At 45.8% G+C, this 20,799-nt stretch overlaps 1 protein-coding gene and 1 pseudogene across 1 annotated transcript in view; one reads left to right on the forward strand and one right to left on the reverse strand.

The window, feature by feature from the left end:
- The first annotated feature begins 3,639 nt into the window (after nt 1-3,639).
- LOC138368634 (uncharacterized) lies at nt 3,640-9,347 on the forward strand (annotated as a pseudogene).
- Nucleotides 9,348-11,467: 2,120 nt separating this feature from the next.
- The window catches only part of LOC123760893 (uncharacterized), a 177,961-nt gene continuing 168,629 nt past the window's right edge, over nt 11,468-20,799 (reverse strand). The window contains exon 6 of the mRNA XM_045746700.2: nt 11,468-12,314. Within this exon, the coding sequence (XP_045602656.2) occupies nt 11,816-12,314 (499 nt within the window). The 3' untranslated portion in view covers nt 11,468-11,815. The remainder of the gene's footprint in view (nt 12,315-20,799) is intronic.

The raw sequence follows: 20,799 nt of genomic DNA on the forward strand, positions 1-20,799 counted from the left end.
GTGCAGTTGGCTTATAAATAAATAAATGTTTATTCAGGTAAGGTACGTACATACAAAAGGTTATACAAAAATTGATAGATTTATAGATAGAGCTAGTACATATGTAACGGTTCTATTGTTACGTAAAGTATGGTGACAATAAACACAGACACTAAGATACTATATATATATATTTGGTCGAATATACAGAAGTACACAGGTGATACTTTGGTGTGAGTTGAGCGCACTGAGAGTCGGTACAGTATCTCGCAAGTGTCTGCTCTAGACCACACTTGAAAGTAGACTAGTTAATGTTTGCTATTCTGCTGCTTATATGCTCGGGCAACACCTCACCGTGTTGCCCGGGCAACGCCTCACCTCATTCATCTCCAAAGGTTGACAGGAATATTAACAATGCATTTGGAGCGAGTATATTATTGGGATAATCTACTCGCTACAGAACTCCCCCTCCCAGGGGATGAAAGGAAAAATACTTGATCAAGGAACTTAGCTGGTCGGTGAATTGTACGCCCCTCGAGAAAGTGCCGGAAATGTTGTATGGCTGAGTAGATGGCGAGCAGTTCCCTATCAAAAGTGCTGTACTTCTCTTCAGTGGGTGACAGGCGCGCTGAAAAGAATGCAATTGGGCGCCATTCTCCTTCAATGAGCTGTTGTAGTACAGCACCAATTGCGGTGTTTGAAGCGTCGGTAGATAGATTGGTGGGAGCGTCAGACACTGGGTGTGCGAGCAAGGTGAATTCTGCCAGCTTGTGTTTTATGTCGGTGAATGCTGTCTCTGCCTGGGGAGTCCACTCCAACGGAAGACGGGACGTGAGTTTCCGACCACGTAAGAGGTTGTATAAGTGTCGCAAGATGTCCGAACAATGTGGGATGAATCGATGATAAAAATTCACTACACCAAGAAATTCTTGCAACTTCTTTGGAGTGGATGGGCGCGGGAATTCCTTGATTGCCTCGATTTTCTTCTCTAGTGGTTGGACCCCTGCTGCTGACACACGGTGTCCCAAGAAATCCAGCTCTGGAACATGGAAAATACACTTCTCGGAGTTGAGCTGCAAGCCGAAGTTGCGCAGACGGGTGAGGAGTCGGAGGTGTAGCAGATGTTCTGTTGGTGATGTACTGGCCACCAGCAGATCGTCAATGTAGGCGTAGCAAAAAGGAAGGTCCTTAACTACTTGGTCGATGAAGCGTTGGAATGTCTGGGCTGCATTCCATAGACCAAAAGGCATCCGGACGAATTCAAACAGTCCAAAAGGTGTTGTGATCGCTGTTTTCGGAATGTCTGCCGGTTCCACAGGGATCTGGTGAAATGCCCGCACAAGGTCAATTCTCGAAAAAACGGTTGCGTTGCTCAATCCCTGTGAGAAATCCTGGATGTGTGGTATTGGGTAGCGATCCGGCAGAGTACGAACGTTGAGAGCCCTGTAGTCTCCGCAAGGGCGCCATTCCCCTGGGGCTGTTTTCGGGACCATATGGAGAGGTGAAGCCCATGGACTGTTCGAAGGGCGGATTATTCCTGCCTCCTGTAGCTTATTGAATTCAGCACGTGCTACCGCCAGTCGTTCCGGTGCCAGGCGGCGTGGTCTGGCGAAGGTAGGTGCTCCCGTTGTAGTAATGTGATGCGTAATCGTATGTTGCACCTCTGGTCGAGGGCTGGCGGGTTGGGTCACATCTTTGAATTCATCCAGGAGTGCTTGAAGTTCCGTAGATGCGACTGGGGTGACGATGTTAACTTGTGTAGAGGTACTAGGAGAGGCTCGAAGTACTGCACCTGCGGGATCCACAATAAGTCGATGGTGTTGCAGGAAATCCCATCAAAGGATGGGTTGTTCCACATCCGCTATGAGGAAAGTCCACGTAAAGCGACCCAGAGAGGCGAACTCGAGAACCAGGGCGCGGGTCCCATATGTACGGACGGACGTACCATTGGCGGCTCGTAAGTCCAAACCAGGAGTACGGGTTGGTTTGACCAGTGGGGGAGGCAACACACTAGCTGCTGCACCTGTGTCAACGAGGAAACGGCGTTTGGTTATGATGTCAGATATGTAGAGCAGTGTAGTGTTTGAAATGGCGGGGTCACTGGCCGTTAACAGTCCCCGCCGAAGTAGTTTCCCGACCAGGAACAAGGAGCCCTACAGTTGCGGGCTTGGTGTCCGAACTTCTGGTGGTAAGAACAAAGCTCTCCCCGACGTTCTCGCTGTCGCCTAGAGACTGATACTGGATTCGCATGGTACGTCCTCCCTGGGTGGAAGAAACGCCGGTTCTGGAGGACGTCGAGTTGTTGGGTGTCTGTAGTCTGCTGTGTTACACTGGGATGGGACAGCGTAGCGTTATCAGACGTCGTATGAAGCCGGTCTGCCAGTGTAGCCAGCTGGGCTAATGGGGTATCGTCAGCCATACTGAATAGGGCCGGTTGAATGTGTTTTGGACAGAGTTGTATCCATAGTGATCTCACAATCTCGCTGGGGGCTGGGCCAGTTGCAGTATGCATCACATACTGAATATGCCGCAGAAGCTGAGCTGGTGTTTTGTCTGCTAATCTTTTGTCAGTGAGGAGTTGGTCCCTTTGTTGAATGCGGCGTTTCATTGCTGCCTGTAGAAGAGCGGCCTTCAATGCAGTGTACGTCCTGGTGTCCGGTGATGGTGCGGTGATGACAGCGGAGGCAGTGTGCATAGCCTCCGAGGTAAGTGTTGGCAGGGTACAGGCATATCGGGCTTTCTCAGTCGAAATTTCGTGAAGGTCGAAAATAGCCTCCATCTGCATGAACCAAAATTCTGGCTCATCTGCGTTGTATGCTGGAAACCTGGTAGATAAATCCATGACGAAGATCTAGTTTGTGACTAGGTGTTCTTTTCACTCACTGGGTCACCAATGTAACGGTTCTATTGTTACGTAAAGTATGGTGACAATAAACACAGACACTAAGATACTATATATATATTTGGTCGAATATACAGAAGTACACAGGTGATACTTTGGTGTGAGTTGAGCGCACTGAGAGTCGGTACAGTATCTCGCAAGTGTCTGCTCTAGACCACACTTGAAAGTAGACTAGTTAATGTTTGCTATTCTGCTGCTTATATTCTCGGGCAACACCTCACCATGTTGCCTGGGCAACGCCTCACCTCATTCGTCTCCAAAGGTTGACAGGAATATTAACAATGCATTTGGAGCGAGTATATTATTGGGATAATCTACTCGCTACACATACAATGCCTAAAGCCACTATTACGCAAAGCGTTTCGGGCACTTATTGTTATAGTGAATAGACAGTGCTTAAACTGTGTATAAGTATAGTGTATTAATGGCTTGTGTTATTACAGGATGTAACTGTACTGTAATTATTTGATCAATAAAGTCACATGTCTGGCGACGCTTCTCATTCACCTCAATTTATTGATCAAATAAATACAGCCAGTGAACATTGAGCGGTTCCTACAGCCCCAGTGGTTTGCTACTGACCCAAACTCTACCACCGCCGCTCAAGAATGGCGTCACTGGCACAAGACGTTCCAAAACAGTAGCAGTAGCAGTCGCTCTTGCAGTAAAAGAAGATACTCCCACCGTGGACAAGCTGCGTCTCTTAATAAACTACGTTGCTCCACGTGTGTTCGACTACATAGCTGACTGCACTACGTATGACGCAGGCTGAAAAATCCCTAACAGAACTGTTTGTGAAGCCCAAGAATGAAGTATTCGCAAGGTATGTGCTTGCAACACGACGCCAAGAACCCGGTGAGTCGCTTAACCAGTTTCTTCAGGCATTAAAGTTATTAGCTAAAGATTGCCAGTTCAAAGCAGTGACTGCTGTAGAAGCTAGTGATTCTCCTAGAATCCTAGAAGCTAGGCCTCATGTGAGAGATGCTTTCATTAATGGGCTAGGTTCTGCCACAATCAGGCAGAGCTTACTTGAAAATAAAACTTTAGACTTACAGTCAGCCTTTGACCAGGCTCACACTCTAGAAACGGCACAGAAACTTTCTGCCTCTTATGCTCAGCCAGGGGCTACAAACGCTGCCATGACACTCTCATTAGACCTGGAGGACTCAGGAGGACAAGAAAGTGTAGAAGAAAAAGTTGACACAGTTTCTGCAGCTACAACTAGTGGTTTAAAGTGCTTCTTTTGTGGTTACACTCGACATCCTCGCAGTCGATGTCCAGCTAGAGAGGCTCTGTGTATGAATTGCAAGAAAAAAAGAGTCATTATGCTTGTTACGGACTCGTCGTCGGAGCACGGAGCAGTGACGACAACGCCATCTGTGAGTCCGCTCCCGAAACCCCCTCCAAATGGACGACGCCATCTAGTGGTGACAGGATATGCCGGCAATAGGCGCTGGATTCCCGTCTTAATTGTCTCGTGGAGTAGCCGCTGCTGACCTCTGGTGAGGTAGTGCTTAGACAGTGAACGCCATCTATGGAGTGAAGAGGTGGACGTTTGTCTAAGCTAGTAAGTGATGTTTCCTACTGGTCCCAGGTAGTGTCCCAGTATACTAATGATGTGTCTGCTTGCAGAGTCGACCTGGGACTGCTATGTTGGACGATAGATCAGTCTACCCAAGGCAGCCAAGGTCTCTTCACCAGTCTGCTTTGAAGAAGCTGTGAGCCACCCCCGGACGAACTCTGTTGAGAGTATAATAGCCTGCCTGAGGAGTGGCAGTGTCGGGAATCGCCTTATCTGGGGCTGGCTGGTGGAAGAGATTACCCACTGTGGTGCTGAATGAGGAGAGTGACCAGTGAAGAGCAGAGGTGCCATAGGCACAATCAGAGAACACTGTATAAACATCAGAGGTCCGCGGTTGTTCAACGTCCTCCCAGCAAGCATAAGAAATATTGCCGGAACAACCGTGGACATTTTCAAGAGGAAACTAGATTTATTCCTCCAAGGAGTGCCGGACCAACCGGGCTGTGGTGGGTATGTGGGCCTGCGGGCCGCTCCAAGCAACAGCCTGGTGGACCAAACTCTCACAAGTCGAGCCTGGCCTCGGGCCGGGCTTGGGGAGTAGAAGAACTCCCAGAACCCCATCAACCAGGTATCAACCAGGTAACCAGCGAGTCACACGAGGCTCCTGCCTAGGGCTCGCAACCCTAGTATCAGTCGTAGAGTGGCCTAAGCAGCGAGGCTGATCGGTGCCTGCCAGCTACAGGCTGGATTGTGGTTGAAGGCCATCACGACGAAGCACCCAGTGGGACTGTGATTTGGCTGGCCTGTGGCCAGGGTAGATTCGTAGTAGTCATCGTGGGCCACGGAAGAAGGAACCAGGGCTACTCAGAGTGAGCGTGACAGAGTGTCAAGTGTCTTCAGAGGAAGACTAAACTTCATATAATAGTGTAGTAATAATTCCTGTGTCTTTACGTATGGTGGTGGGAATATATATATATATATATATATATATATATATATATATATATATATATATATATATATATGAGAATATACATATATCAGAAAACTGGAGTATGTGTACCTCCCCTATTGTTTTAACTTGCGTTACGGGCTCACCCCTTGAAAGCCTCTACTAACTTGGGGCTGGATTCCCAAACTCTACTATCATCAGAGAAGAACCCGGTTGCGTCCCAGTAGGGCCGTAACAATGCTAAGGTCTGTTGATCTCTGAAACAGACTAACAGCGTTTCCTTAAAACAACCAACATTCCGCTGTTATGCTCGCTACTTTAGCTGGGATTTTGCCCTCATGTCTCAATAAATCAGTGCTTAGTTATAAGATCAATGGTATTCTAGTCAGTGCACTGATTGACACTGGTAGCTCTGAGAACTTTATTCATAAGAATATTGCCGAGCAGAGTGGGTTACTCGTCTATCCTGACACTGGGGCAGTTTCTATGGCTACTGTATCTTTCTCTTCAAAATTCCTGGGTCAGTGCTAGACTTAGAATTGCAAGGAGAAACTTACTATGGTGTGAATCTCAAAGTGTTACCCGATTTGTGTGCTGATGTGATTTTAGGGCCATAACTTTACAAAATCATTTTGTGCTCGAGATGGCTTTTGGAGGAGATAGACCTCCCCTTAGAATATGTGGATTAGCTGCCCTCAAAGTTCCGGCTCCATCTCTCTTCAGTAATTTAGCAACAGACTGCAAGCCGATTGCTGTAAAATCCAGATGCTATTCTGAGGCTGACAAGTTGTTTATTGAATCTGAGACCGCTCGGATGCTACGTGAAGAGATAATTAGACCCAGTCATTCTCCAGTCAAGCCCAGGTATTAGTAACTAAAGGAGAACATCACAAGAAAAGATTGGTTGTAGATTACTCACAAACAATCAACCGATTCACGGGGCTGGATGCCTACCCCTTACCACATATAGATGAGATTGTACATAATGTTGCTAGATTTAAAGTATACAGCACGCTAGACTTGAGAAGTGCTTACCATCAAGTGGGTTTAACAGAGGAAGAGAAACCCTATACAGCCTTTGAAGCTTGTGGGAAGCTTTTTGAATTTAATCGTATCCCATTTGGGGTCACTAATGGAGTGGCCAGTTTTCAAAGAGTAATTGATGGCATCCTCGAGAAAGGAGGAGTGAAGGGCACCTTTGCTTATGTAGATGATGTCTGTGTGTGGAGATTCTGAGGAAGACCATGATAAAAATCTGAAACATTTTATGGACGTTACAGGAAGGTATAATCTGACCCTGAATCTCGAGAAGTGTAGTTTTCGACTCCGGTCTATCAAGCTGTTGGGATATCTTATACAAGAAAGAGAAATTCGGCCTGACCCAGAACGCCTCGAGCCACTGTTAAAACTTCCATTACCAAGCAACACAGGTTCTTTACACAGAACAATGGGAATGCTTGCACATTACTCCCGTTGGGTGCTGGGCTTTTCTGAGAAGATCCGTCCTCTCTCTCATACCAATGGTTTTCCCTTATCTGCTGCCGCTGCAAAAGCTATTGAAGGATTGAAACAAGACATTGCTGAGGCAGTGGTTCGGCAAGCGACCCAACAGCTTTCGCTGTGGAAACCGATGCTTCAGATCATGCTATTGCCGCTACCCTAACCCAGAATGAACAACCAGAAGCTTTCTTCTCCCGAACACTTTCAAATAGTGAACAAAGGCCCTCAACGGTGAAGAAGGAAGCTTATGCCATTGTTGAAGCCCTGAGGAAGTGGCGACACTAATCTCATTGGACGCCATTTTCGGCTTGTGACTGACCAGCGCAGTGTTGCTTTTATGTTTAACTCTAAATCAGCTGGTAAGATTCAAAATGATAAAATTGCTAGATGGCGAGTCGAACTCTCCTGTTACCACTATGCCATTGTATATCACCCGGGTAAAAAGAACATACCAGCTGATGCATTCTCACGTGTATGTGGTGCCACCAGTGTGGATGAATTAAAGGAATTACATGACACTCTGTGTCACCCTGGAGTGTCTCGTATGGCTCATTTGGTCCGATGTCGAAATCTGCCTTATTCTGTGGAAGAAGGTGAAGAAGATGACTAATTCTGGCTCTGCATGCTCTGAACCTAAACCTCGGTTTTGCAAGTTTGACTCTGAGCATTTGATTAAAGCTACTCAGCCATTTGAAAGACTCAACATAGATTTTAAGGGACCACTTCTATCACATTCAAGGAATAAATATATCTTTACTGTTGTAGATGAATTCTCTAGATTCCCTTTTGCATTTCTTTGTTCAGATATGACTACAGGTACAGTAATTCTGTAACAAACTAGGCTGTTGTAAGAATTATTCCAGAAGGTTCCAGAAGTTAGAGTAGGGACCTGACCTCTCAACAACGCCCAGGACCCCAGGGGAATTCGCGGTGGAAATAACCGACGCTTTGTTCATAGCTGCGTATAATGAACCATCCTATAGTATTCAGTAATTTAGAGAAAATTAGCCTTTATTCATTTTGCATTAAAATTGTATTGTATAATAGTACTGGGTACAATATCAAGAGTATTCTAATTATTGAGTTTAAGTCACCATCAGTGACGTCACGAATCAGATCTAACTTGTAAGGCGGAGTGACCGGCGGTCATAGGTCAGCAGGGTTGACAGGTCTACTATTTCTCAAAGTTCAATTATCCATTTTGGGGGATCGGGAACAGCTTTGCCGTTAGATGTTTGTGTAATTTAATTTCAGTAAAATAATTCAACCAGTCTGGATCAATTAAGTACAACAGAGTTTAATTGTTATAACTTAAACCTTGCTAGTAACTTGGTAGAACTTTGACTGACTAGGCGGAAGGATACAATGCTCTGTCTGGGGTAGACCAGACAAGGAAGAAATCAGTGTGGAGACAAGAGCAACTGGGATAAGAGGTCAAACATCTTACCTCTCCCCGAGACCAGCCCAACATCTTTAGCTGGTAAAACATAGAGGTATAGTTGCTATTGTTATGTATAGAAATAGTCTCATTTGCCATTCAGGTCAAGTAGGGAGTGTTAAAGTGACAGGGAGTGAACATATTTAGATTTTTGTTTTAGTTTTTCTTTTAATAAATTAAATTTGTTAATATTTTGCATTTTATTATTTCCATGTATTTTATGTGTATACTTGTCCTGGTCACGTGGTCCACACGAGGCAGAGTTGGATTGGGCGCCGATTCTAACATCGAATCATTCCCGTGTAATTAATTTCACACTCTTAAGTTTCCACGGTCATCGAGTGGGGATCAAGCCCCAAGGTTGATTAATTAGCGTGATCGATCCAGACCTCGATCATTGCTCGGTGTTGCTGGTCTGGACGTGGTGGCAGCGTAGAGGCGACTCTAGGGTTTTGCTCAGAGCCTAGGTCACGCCATACTGGTTGTAGAATCCTAAAGTCGGTCAATCGTCTTAGGACCACGTGGCGTGGAGTTGGCTTTGGTAAAAGTTTTGGAGTCCCTTGGTAGAGAATAAAAAGTAAGAATACGGGTAGAGGGCAAAGAAGGAAGATAAGTAGAGAGAACCCTAACCCTATGTTACAATTCAGGTGCCTGGTGCAGTTGTTTGCAATCTTTGGTATGCCTGCATATATACACTCTGATAAGGGAACTTCGTTTATGTCTAAGGAGTTGAAAGATTTTCTACTAAAAGAGGGGTAGCAACTAGCCGTACGACTCCTTACAACGCTAGAAGAAATGGCCAGGCTGAGAAGTACAGTGGGACTATTTGGAAGACAGTGCTGCTAGCTCTTAGGACGAGAGGCTTAGATGTATCCCAATGGGAAGTTGTTCTTCCTGATGCTCTATTCGATCACTGTTGTGTACCTCTACAAATTGTACACCACATGAACGATTCTTCCAGCATACAAGAAGATCAACTTCAGGGCGAGCACTACCTACGTGGCTTGCTTGCAGAGGCCCTTTCCTCCTAAAACGTCAAGTGCGGCAAAGCTAAAAGATCCTCTAGTTGATGAGGTTGAGGTCGTAGACGTGAATCCGGAAGTATGCCCATGTCAAGTTCCCGGATGGCAGGATTACTACTGTATCATTAAGACACCTCGCACCCATGGCCACAGAGGGCTGCGAGAGTTTGGACCCCAATCTCAACATTGGACAGCAACACCCAGCGATTGTGAAAGCTGGGGTAAACCCCAACCCGCCTCATCCTGAACTACTTCGTTCCGAACCACCTAGCCTAGAAACACCTAATTGGAAACCTTTTTCTGACGTAACACTCCCTCGAGAAGGTGGTATGCAGGAACCGACTGGAACACTAGAGGCTTCAACTTTGCAGGAGTCCCTTCGACGATCTAGAAGGACGCGCAGTACCCCTATTCATCTTCGGGACCATGTTACTTAAAGCTAGATGGGGTGAATGTAGTAAAAGTGTTATTATATCATTGTACCCGGATGGATGCTCGCTTGACTGTTTCGTTTGGATGCTCGCTTGACTGTTTTGTTGTCAGATCAGCTGTGTCGTGCCTGTGTACAGGTTAGTTTATGTTATCTCCTAGTTTAATATCTATTTGTTCTAGCGTTAGTCATGTGCAGTTTGCTTATTATTACATATATCTTAAGCACTGTTAGTCTTTATAAGTATTGTATATTATATGGCTTGTGTTATTACAGGATGTAACTGTACTGTAATTATTTGTTCAATAAAGCCACATGTCTGGCAATGCTTCTCGTTTACCACAATGACCATTCTCAATGGTGATCACTATTTTGATATGTAATAATGTGTACGTGTATGCTGCTCTATATTATTCTTGTATAAATTATTATGTTATATAATGATGTGTTGTTGAGTGAGTGTTAACTGCTTGTTTGGCGGCCGTCGAAGTTGCTGTCATTATCCCCCCCCCCGCCTATTACCTTGCCTGAGTGTTAGTCAAAGTTACCAACTCGGTTTGTGAGTTGTTATTTATTCTATGTTATGTATATTTGTTGATAATATAATTTGTGTATTATTACTTGTGTCGTGAACATCTGTGTACATTCCACAGTCGTATAATATACGTTAAATATGTATGGTTTCTGTACTCCGTGTGGAGTTTTATATGATGGCACAATGTTGGTACTGTGGGTTGACCCAGGTGCCAGTGAGCCGGTCCCTTCATTGGTGTGTGGGTGGTGGAGAGAGTAGCACATGTGTGTGTGATCTCGGTTTATTTGTTAATATCTTTTGTTGACTTGTTGCCAGTATTTTGTAAGGAGGATTATTATTATTCGTGTGGATCAGTTTTTCATAATGTTTTTACGATTATATATTTGTAACTTTGTGATGGTGACTTGTGTTGTTATTTTAACCGTTTTGAGAACATTGTCATTATTTTGCCTGTGTGAACATAGCCGCTGGTGAGGACTTTGTGGACTTGGACAAATTTCCTGGTTTGTGGACTTAGCCGAATTTCCTAGCTATTGGACTTAATCAAATTCCTGGTTTGGGGACTTAGTCTTCTGAGAGGAGATTTCTGAGTTTGCCACGTTTCCAGACATTATAACTTACGTTGAAGACGAATAAATGATTGCCATTTGTCAGTCCAGTTGGGACTTAGTTTTTCTCAAGGCAGGAGAGAGGACTTTGTCTTGTGATATTGATGTCCATACTGAGACTTTGCCCTACTCTGGTATAGTAACGTCACTACTCACCATGTTCATAACCTACAGCCAGTCTGAAGCTGCCTAGTGTACCACTGTCATGCGGTGATCTTGGCGGAGTGACATCTAGTGCTGCTTGACCTAATTGATTGGTACTAGTTGTGGAGATATATATATAGATAATATTGTATATAAAGTGGTGTCATGTAGATATGTTTGCCCCAGTAAACTGGTGAATTTTACCCAAACTTTCCCTTTACCCTATACATATTTACCTGCTAATGTTGGAGGCAAGGTGGCTAATTGATTATTGATGGAAAGTTCTAGTCCACGAGCCTTACTGTGGATTCGTGACACGAAAGATACAATGACTACTTCACCATGTCATACAATGACCACTACAGCATAGTGATACAATGACCACTTCACCATCGTACTCATTATAACATGAAGGTTGCATCATAAAATAATATATTGTACTTGAAACCAGTTCTTTATTACTAACACGAGCACGTCAGTTTGCTTCAAGTGGAGACAAATATATAATGACATACAAGTATCAGCGCGAGAGGTATACATGCTTGAAAGACTTCGTTATCACACTCTGAGCTTATATACTAGCGAAGGTTGTAGCTGTCGAGGTGAGGGAGGCGTCACACTACAGGTACTTCAAGTCGATACCTAGTCACATGTATTGACGTCAGCAGCAGGTGTGTTGAGACCTGTAGGGGCGGAGGGGTGGAGAGTGCGTGCATGGGGTGAGTGTGGTCAGATGTTTGCGTGAGCGGCTGTAATGAACACGGTAGGATGGTGATAGACGGCTCAGGCAGGCATGGGGACCTTGTATTTGCACGGCGAGGTAATAATGGCTTGGTCACGGCCAGGCTTAGCCGTGGCGCCGCCAGAAAACACAGACACGTCTAGGTGTGGTGATGGGCGTGCGGGCGTGGCAGGAGAATGGGAAGGCGGTGAATGCCATACATGCTGGCCGAGGTGAAAAGTCTCAACCCGAGCAACCTGAGGGCGTGGCGGCAGGGTGTCTGGTAGCTCTGCATCTTCCCTGAAGGGTGTCTTGAAGCGCCACATGCGTGCCTGATACTTGAGGTTCCTTGTGGTGCCATAGGTCCCCCCCGCGTGACTCTCTGACTCGTGAGCTGACGTGAGGCGGCCGTGATCTGATCCCGTGAGGGCTGAGCCCTGGCTGGAGACACTCAGCATCAGCAGGCGCTTCTCTGGCACGGGGAGATGCAGGAAGGCGAAGAGCTCCCTGACGGAGGTGTCGATATCCTCCAGCAGCGACTCGTATAGCACCATCTTGAAGCTTGAAGAGGAAGAGAAAGGCAGGGTTAGCAACATGGAAAGCCATTTTCACAACAGTACTGAGGTTATTGGTTAATATGACCTGAAGGGATGAACAGACAGCAGCCTCGCATTGACCATGTCCGCTATCTTGGCAGCGTTTCTGACTCTGGCTCATTTCTTAATATGCAAATAACACCAAGAAATAAACAACGGTCATGGACCAGCATTACACTGTCAACCAGCATTACCTTGTCACCCAGCATTACATAGTCAATCTGTCCTCCTACAAATTACATCTGAATTTGGCCGTTTTCCCGTGTGGCCGAAAATGGACGTAATATGAAAATAAACAAAAATTAAAATAAATTTGAGATTTCAAAAAAAAAAGTAAGTTAAGGGTCCGCTGGTAGGTGATGGTTTCAAAACGTCATGAAAAATGTTAATTGAAAGTGACGTCTCCTAACCTAACAGATTAAGCCTTTCTCTCTCAAACAGAAAACGGGACAGTACTTCACTTTCGTGAGCTGATTTCATTTCAAATTATGTCCATTTTTGACCATAGAGCACATACGAGCGAAAAGCGATGTTATTTTTAAGAGAACAGGTTGCCCTGCAAACGTCTTATGTATGGAGAAGAGGCTCAATGTCACCTTATTTGGGGAGTCTACTCAATTCTGGTCTATTTGTCATGAGTATATACACACCCTGCTGAGCCACCTGAACTCTTAGTTGGGACTTCCAGTTCCAGTTCCTCTGTATAATTATTATGTCTGCTGTGTCATCTATCTGCAACTGTTTCTCTCTCGCTCTCTCTAAAAATCCTTACAAGAACAAGAGCCAAAACCAGTTGTCTACAAACATTTATTACACATAAGCATAAAGAATAAAGTAATAGAACAGCATATTATCACCAGGTTCAACAAACTAGCATTGCGGACAGCACGCTGGACACGTGATTCCTGTGGTCCCGGGTTCGATCCCGGGCGCCGGCGAGAAACGATGGGCAGAGTTTCTTTCACCTATGCCCCTGTTACCTAGCAGTAAATAGGTACCTGGGAGTTAGTCAGCTGTCACGGGCTGCTTCCTGGGGTGTGTGTGTGTGTGGTGTGTGGGGGGGGGATAGTAGTAGAAACAGTTGATTGACAGTTGAGAGGCGGGCCGAAAGAGCAGAGCTCAACCCCCTCAAGCACAACTAGGTGAATACCTTATATATTATTACTTCTTAACCAAATACACTGCGCTAGGCTGTTGCTCAAGTTCCGCTAAGAAGCCTCCTGCCTCCTCTTTCGCTTAGGGCTAGGTAACTTGCATATAACAATAACTCTAACAAGGGAATAGTAACGTTCTTACCTTACACTGCATCATTCATATGAATTCATGCACTCCCTCAAAATTATGTCCATATAATTATCTATGTTACGTCCTGAGGCCCACCACTAAGACCATCCGTTTATGGGTCCTCAAATTAGGTAGGTACTCCTGTAGTCTCTTCAATATTTGCTGCTACTTGAAGTCCCACTTTATACATGTGAAGTTCCTCTACATGGCGACACCATAAACGTGTAGCCTCACTACGCTTGAAATTCCACTGTTCCAGTTAAGTTCCACTACACACTACGTGATCCATTCCATACTTGGCGATCCATCATATAATCTTGTTCAAATACGAGACTCATCCACGAACTTCCCCCTGTAATTCCATTACCATACCGTAATTATATATTCTTCTATCAAACCATATATATATATATATATTTTTTTTTTGGTAGCAGTCTTTCCTATAGACATATATTATTAAATATGAGCGAAAAAGTAAGATTAATAATTCTAACACGAATTTTCTCAATATTTCTTATGTTTATTTTCACTGTCAATGGTAATTGAAAAATCAGTTCTCCAAAATTCATTTTTATTTCCAGTCTAATGAAAATGGCGAAAATGAACCTCATACTCTCTGATCAAACTAAATTCCAAAGGGTAACGAAGGACACTACAGCCGAATTGAAAGCAAAGGTCAACAAATTGATTGAAACTGTGAATGCCAAGAAATCCGGACTCCACCTGCCAAAGATTATTGGGGAATACAAACCTGGATACGCATATGGAAATGTCAAGACACACAAGCCTGGAAACCCACTTCGGCCAATCATCAGCCAGATACCCACACCTACATACAGACTGGCGAAGCGACTCAACGGCTTGCGGACTCCTTATGTCCCTTGCACCTTCAGCCTGAAGTCTCCAAAGGAATTTGTTGACTTACTGCGGGGAACACGGGCTACAGGGATAAGAGCCTCGTTGGATGTAGAATCACTGTTTACCAACGTACCTGTGGATGAAACAATCGGGATAATAGTGGACAGAGTGTATCGTGATCTGGCCTGTACTCCTCTTGACATACCAGAAAACATTCTAAGGAAACTACTCCAAGCTTGTACTAAAGAGGCACCCTTCTTGAGCCCGGATGGGCACATGTATAAGCAAGTAGATGGGGTCGCCATGGGTTCTCTCCTAGGTGTCCTGTTTGCAAACTTCTACATGGGTACCATCGAACAAAAGGTCTTAGTCGACATGAACTTGAAACCAGCCATATACTGCAGGTATGTTGACGACATTTTTACACAGGTACCTGATGTCAGACATCTGCAGGAGCTGAAGGAGTCATTTGAGCGGAATTCTGTGTTGCGTTTCACTTACAAGATGGAGAAGGATGGGAAGCTGCCCTTTCTAGATGTAACAGTCATGGAAAGGAGCGGAGGTTTCCACACTGCAGTCTACACTAAGGAAATAAACAAAGGAATGTGCCTCAATCCCAACAGTGACTGCCCAGACAGGTACAAGAGGAGTGTTGTTAACGCTTATGTCGACCGTGCTCTCAGCCACAGCTCAGGATGGAAGCAAGTCGATGAAGAACAATATATATATAACTGATATATATATATATATATATATATATATATATATATATATATATATATATATATATATATATATATATATATGATTGAAAACTCACACCCCAGAAGTGACTCAAACCCATAATCCCAGGAGCAATGCAACTGGTAACTACAGGACGCCTTAATCCGCTTGACCATCACAACCGGACATAAGGAAGTGATAGCCGAAGCTATTTGAAGCACTTCCCCACCGGCACTCGGATGGTAATCTTGGGCATAGCATTTTATCAAATCACCTCATTCTTTGGGGCACACATGAGGAACACAAATGCGAACAAGCCTGAATGGTCCCCAGGACTATATGCGACTGAAAACTCACACCCCAGAAGTGACTCGAACCCATACTCCCAGGAGCAATGCAACTGGTAACTACAGGACGCCTTAATCCGCTTGACCATCACAACCGGACATAAAGAAGCGATAGCCGAAGCTATTTGAACCACTTCCCCGCCGGCACTCGGATGGTAATCTTGGGCATAACATTTTATCAAATCACCTCATTCTTTGGGGCACACGTGAGGAACACAAATGCTAACAAGCCTGAATGGTCCCCAGGACTATATGTGACTGAAAACTCAAACCCCAGAAGTGACTCGAACCCATACTCCCAGGAGCACCACAACTGGTAACTACAGGACGCCTTAATCCGCTTGACCATCACAACCGGACATAAGGAAGTGATAGCCGAAGCTATTTGAACCACTTCCCCGCAGGCACTCGGATGGTAATCTTGGGCATAGCATTTTAACAAATCACCTCATTCTTTGGGGCACACGTGAGGAACACAAATACGAACAAGCCTGAATGGTCCCCAGGACTATATGCTACTGAAAACTCACACCCCAGAAGTGACTCGAACCCATACTCCCAGGAGCAACGCAACTGCTAACAACAGGACGCCTTAATCTGCTTGACCATTACAACTGGACATAAGGAATGGACATATATATATATATATATATATATATATATATATATATATATATATATATATATATATATATATATATATATATATATATATATGCGAACAAGCCTGAATGGTCCCCAGGACAATATGCAACCGAAAACTCACACCCCAGAAGTGACTCGAACCCATACTCCCAGGAGCAGCGCAACTGGTATGTACAAGACGCCTTAATCCACTTGACCATCACGACCGGACAAAATGAGGTGATAGCCGAGGCTATTTGAACCACCCCACCGCCGGCACTCGGATAGTAATCTTGGGCATAGCATTTTACCAAATCACCTCATTCTTTGGGGCACACGTGAGGAACACAAATGCGAACAAGCCTGAATAGTCCCCAGGACAATATGCAACCGAAAACTCACACCCCAGAAGTGACTCGAACCCATACTCCCAGGAGCAGCGCAACTGGTATGTACAAGACGCCTTAATCCACTTGACCATCACGACCGGACAAAATGAGGTGATAGCCGAGGCTATTTGAACCACCCCACCGCCGGCACTCGGATAGTAATCTTGGGCATAGCATTTTACCAAATCACCTCATTCTTTGGGGCACACGTGAGGAACACAAATGCGAACAAGCCTGAATGGTCCCCAGGACAATATGCAACAGAAAACTCACACCCCAGAAGTGACTCGAACCCATACTCCCAGGAGCAGCGCAACTGGTATGTACAAGACACCTTAATCCACTTGACCATCACGACCGGACAAAATGAGGTGATATCCGAGGCTATTTGAACCACCCCACCGCCGGCACTCAGATAGTAATCTTGGGCATAGCATTTTACCAAATCACCTCATTCTTTGGGGCACACGTGAGGAACACAAATGCGAACAAGCCTGAATGGTCCCCAGGACAATATGCAACCGAAAACTCACACCCCAGAAGTGACTCGAACCCATACTACCAGGAGCAGCGCAACTGGTATGTACAAGACGCCTTAATCCACTTGACCATCACGACCGGACAAAATGAGGTGATAGCCGAGGCTATTTGAACCACCCCACCGCCGGCACTCGGATAGTAATCTTGGGCATAGCATTTTACCAAATCACCTCATTCTTTGGGGCACACGTGAGGAACACAAATGCGAACAAGCCTGAATGGTCCCCAGGACAATATGCAACCGAAAACTCACACCCCAGAAGTGACTCGAACCCATTCTCCCAGGAGCAGCGCAACTGGTATGTACAAGACGCCTTAATCCACTTGACCATCACGGCTGGACAAAATGAGGTGATAGCCGAGGCTATTTGAACCACCCCACCGCTGGCACTCGGATAGTAATCTTGGGCATAGCATTTTACCAAATCACCTCATTCTTTGGGGCACACGTGAGGAACACAAATGCGAACAAGCCTGAATGGTCCCCAGGACAATATGCAACCGAAAACTCACACCCCAGAAGTGACTCGAACCCATACTCCCAGGAGCAGCGCAACTGGTATGTACAAGACACCTTAATCCACTTGACCATCACGACCGGACAAAATGAGGTGATAGCCGAGGCTATTTGAACCACCCCACCGCCGGCACTCGGATAGTAATCTTGGGCATAGCATTTTACCAAATCACCTCATTCTTTGGGGCACACGTGAGGAACACAAATGCGAACAAGCCTGAATGGTCCCCAGGACAATATGCAACCGAAAACTCACACCCCAGAAGTGACTCGAACCCATACTCCCAGGAGCAGCGCAACTGGTATGTACAAGACGCCTTAATCCACTTGACCATCACGACCGGACAAAATGAGGTGATAGCCGAGGCTATTTGAACCACCCCACCGCCGGCACTCGGATAGTAATCTTGGGCATAGCATTTTACCAAATCACCTCATTCTTTGGGACACACGTGAGGAACACAAATGCGAACAAGCCTGAACAAGCACCTCATTTTGTCCGGTCGTGATGGTCAAGTGGATTAAGGCGTCTTGTACATACCAGTTGCGCTGCTCCTGGGAGTATGGGTTCGAGTCACTTCTGGGGTGTGAGTTTTCGGTTGCATATTGTCCTGGGGACCATTCAGGCTTGTTCGCATTTGTGTTCCTCACGTGTGCCCCAAAGAATGAGGTGATTTGGTAAAATGCTATGCCCAAGATTACTATACGAGTGCCGGCGGTGGGGTGGTTCAAATAGCCTCGGCTATCACCTCATTTTGTCCGGTCGTGATGGTCAAGTGGATTAAGGCGTCTTGTACATACCAGTTGCGCTGCTCCAGGGAGTATGGGTTCGAGTCACTTCTGGGGTGTGAGTTTTCGGTTGCATATTGTCCTGGGGACCATTCAGGCTTGTTCGCATTTGTGTTCCTCACGTGTGCCCCAAAGAATGAGGTGATTTGGTAAAATGCTATGCCCAAGATTACTATCCGAGTGCCGGCGGTGGGGTGGTTCAAATAGCCTCGGCTATCACCTCATTTTGTCCGGTCGTGATGGTCAAGTGGATTAAGGCGTCTTGTACATACCAGTTGCGCTGCTCCTGGGAGTATGGGTTCGAGTCACTTCTGGGGTGTGAGTTTTCGGTTGCATATTGTCCTGGGGACCATTCAGGCTTGTTCGCATTTGTGTTCCTCACGTGTGCCCCAAAGAATGAGGTGATTTGGTAAAATGCTATGCCCAAGATTACTATCCGAGTGCCGGCGGTGGGGTGGTTCAAATAGCCTCGGCTATCACCTCATTTTGTCCGGTCGTGATGGTCAAGTGGATTAAGGCGTCTTGTACATACCAGTTGCGCTGCTCCTGGGAGTATGGGTTCGAGTTACTTCTGGGGTGTGAGTTTTCGGTTGCATATTGTCCTGGGGACCATTCAGGCTTGTTCGCATTTGTGTTCCTCACGTGTGCCCCAAAGAATGAGGTGATTTGGTAAAATGCTATGCCCAAGATTACTATCCGAGTGCCGGCGGTGGGGTGGTTCAAATAGCCTCGGCTATCACCTCATTTTGTCCGGTCGTGATGGTCAAGTGGATTAAGGCGTCTTGTACATACCAGTTGCGCTGCTCCTGGGAGTATGGGTTCGAGTCACTTCTGGGGTGTGAGTTTTCGGTTGCATATTGTCCTGGGGACCATTCAGGCTTGTTCGCATTTGTGTTCCTCACGTGTGCCCCAAAGAATGAGGTGATTTGGTAAAATGCTATGCCCAAGATTACTATCCGAGTGCCGGCGGTGGGGTGGTTCAAATAGCCTCGGCTATCACCTCATTTTGTCCGGTCGTGATGGTCAAGTGGATTAAGGCGTCTTGTACATACCAGTTGCGCTGCTCCTGGGAGTATGGGTTCGAGTCACTTCTGGGGTGTGAGTTTTCGGTTGCATATTGTCCTGGGGACCATTCAGGCTTGTTCGCATTTGTGTTCCTCACGTGTGCCCCAAAGAATGAGGTGATTTGGTAAAATGCTATGCCCAAGATTACTATCCGAGTGCCGGCGGTGGGGTGGTTCAAATAGCCTCGGCTATCACCTCATTTTGTCCGGTCGTGATGGTCAAGTGGATTAAGGCGTCTTGTACATACCAGTTGCGCTGCTCCTGGGAGTATGGGTTCGAGTTACTTCTGGGGTGTGAGTTTTCGGTTGCATATTGTCCTGGGGACCATTCAGGCTTGTTCGCATTTGTGTTCCTCACGTGTGCCCCAAAGAATGAGGTGATTTGGTAAAATGCTATGCCCAAGATTACTATCCGAGTGCCGGCGGTGGGGTGGTTCAAATAGCCTCGGCTATCACCTCATTTTGTCCGGTCGTGATGGTCAAGTGGATTAAGGCGTCTTGTACATACCAGTTGCGCTGCTCCTGGGAGTATGGGTTCGAGTCACTTCTGGGGTGTGAGTTTTCGGTTGCATATTGTCCTGGGGACCATTCAGGCTTGTTCGCATTTGTGTTCCTCACGTGTGCCCCAAAGAATGAGGTGATTTGGTAAAATGCTATGCCCAAGATTACTATCCGAGTGCCGGCGGTGGGGTGGTTCAAATAGCCTCGGCTATCACCTCATTTTGTCCGGTCGTGATGGTCAAGTGGATTAAGGCGTCTTGTACATACCAGTTGCGCTGCTCCTGGGAGTATGGGTTCGAGTCACTTCTGGGGTGTGAGTTTTCGGTTATATATATATATATATATATATATATATATATATATATATATATATATATATATATATATATATATATATAACTGAAAACTCACACCCCAGAAGTGACTCGAACCCATACTGCCAGGAGCACTCTGCTGGCGTACAGGATCCCTTAACTAATCGACCAACACGACCGGACAAAAGAGGATGGTAGCTGAGGGTATTTCCATCCCCCCGCCGGCACTCGGTTGGTAATCTTGAGAATGGTATTTTATCAAATCACCTCATTCTTTGGGGCACACGTCAGGAACACAAATGCGAACAAGCCTAAATTGTCCCCAGGACTATATGCAACTGAAAACTACGTACAGGCTAAGGGATCCTGTATGCCAGCAGAGTGCTTCTGGCAGTATGGGTTCGAGTCACTTCTGGGGTGTGAGTTTTCAGTTGCATATAGTCCTGGGGACCATTCAGGCTTGTTCACACACACACACACACACACACACACACACACAT

The sequence above is a fragment of the Procambarus clarkii genome, chromosome 3 (genome assembly GCF_040958095.1).
Source record: "Procambarus clarkii isolate CNS0578487 chromosome 3, FALCON_Pclarkii_2.0, whole genome shotgun sequence".
Classification (NCBI taxonomy): Eukaryota; Metazoa; Arthropoda; class Malacostraca; order Decapoda; family Cambaridae; genus Procambarus; species Procambarus clarkii.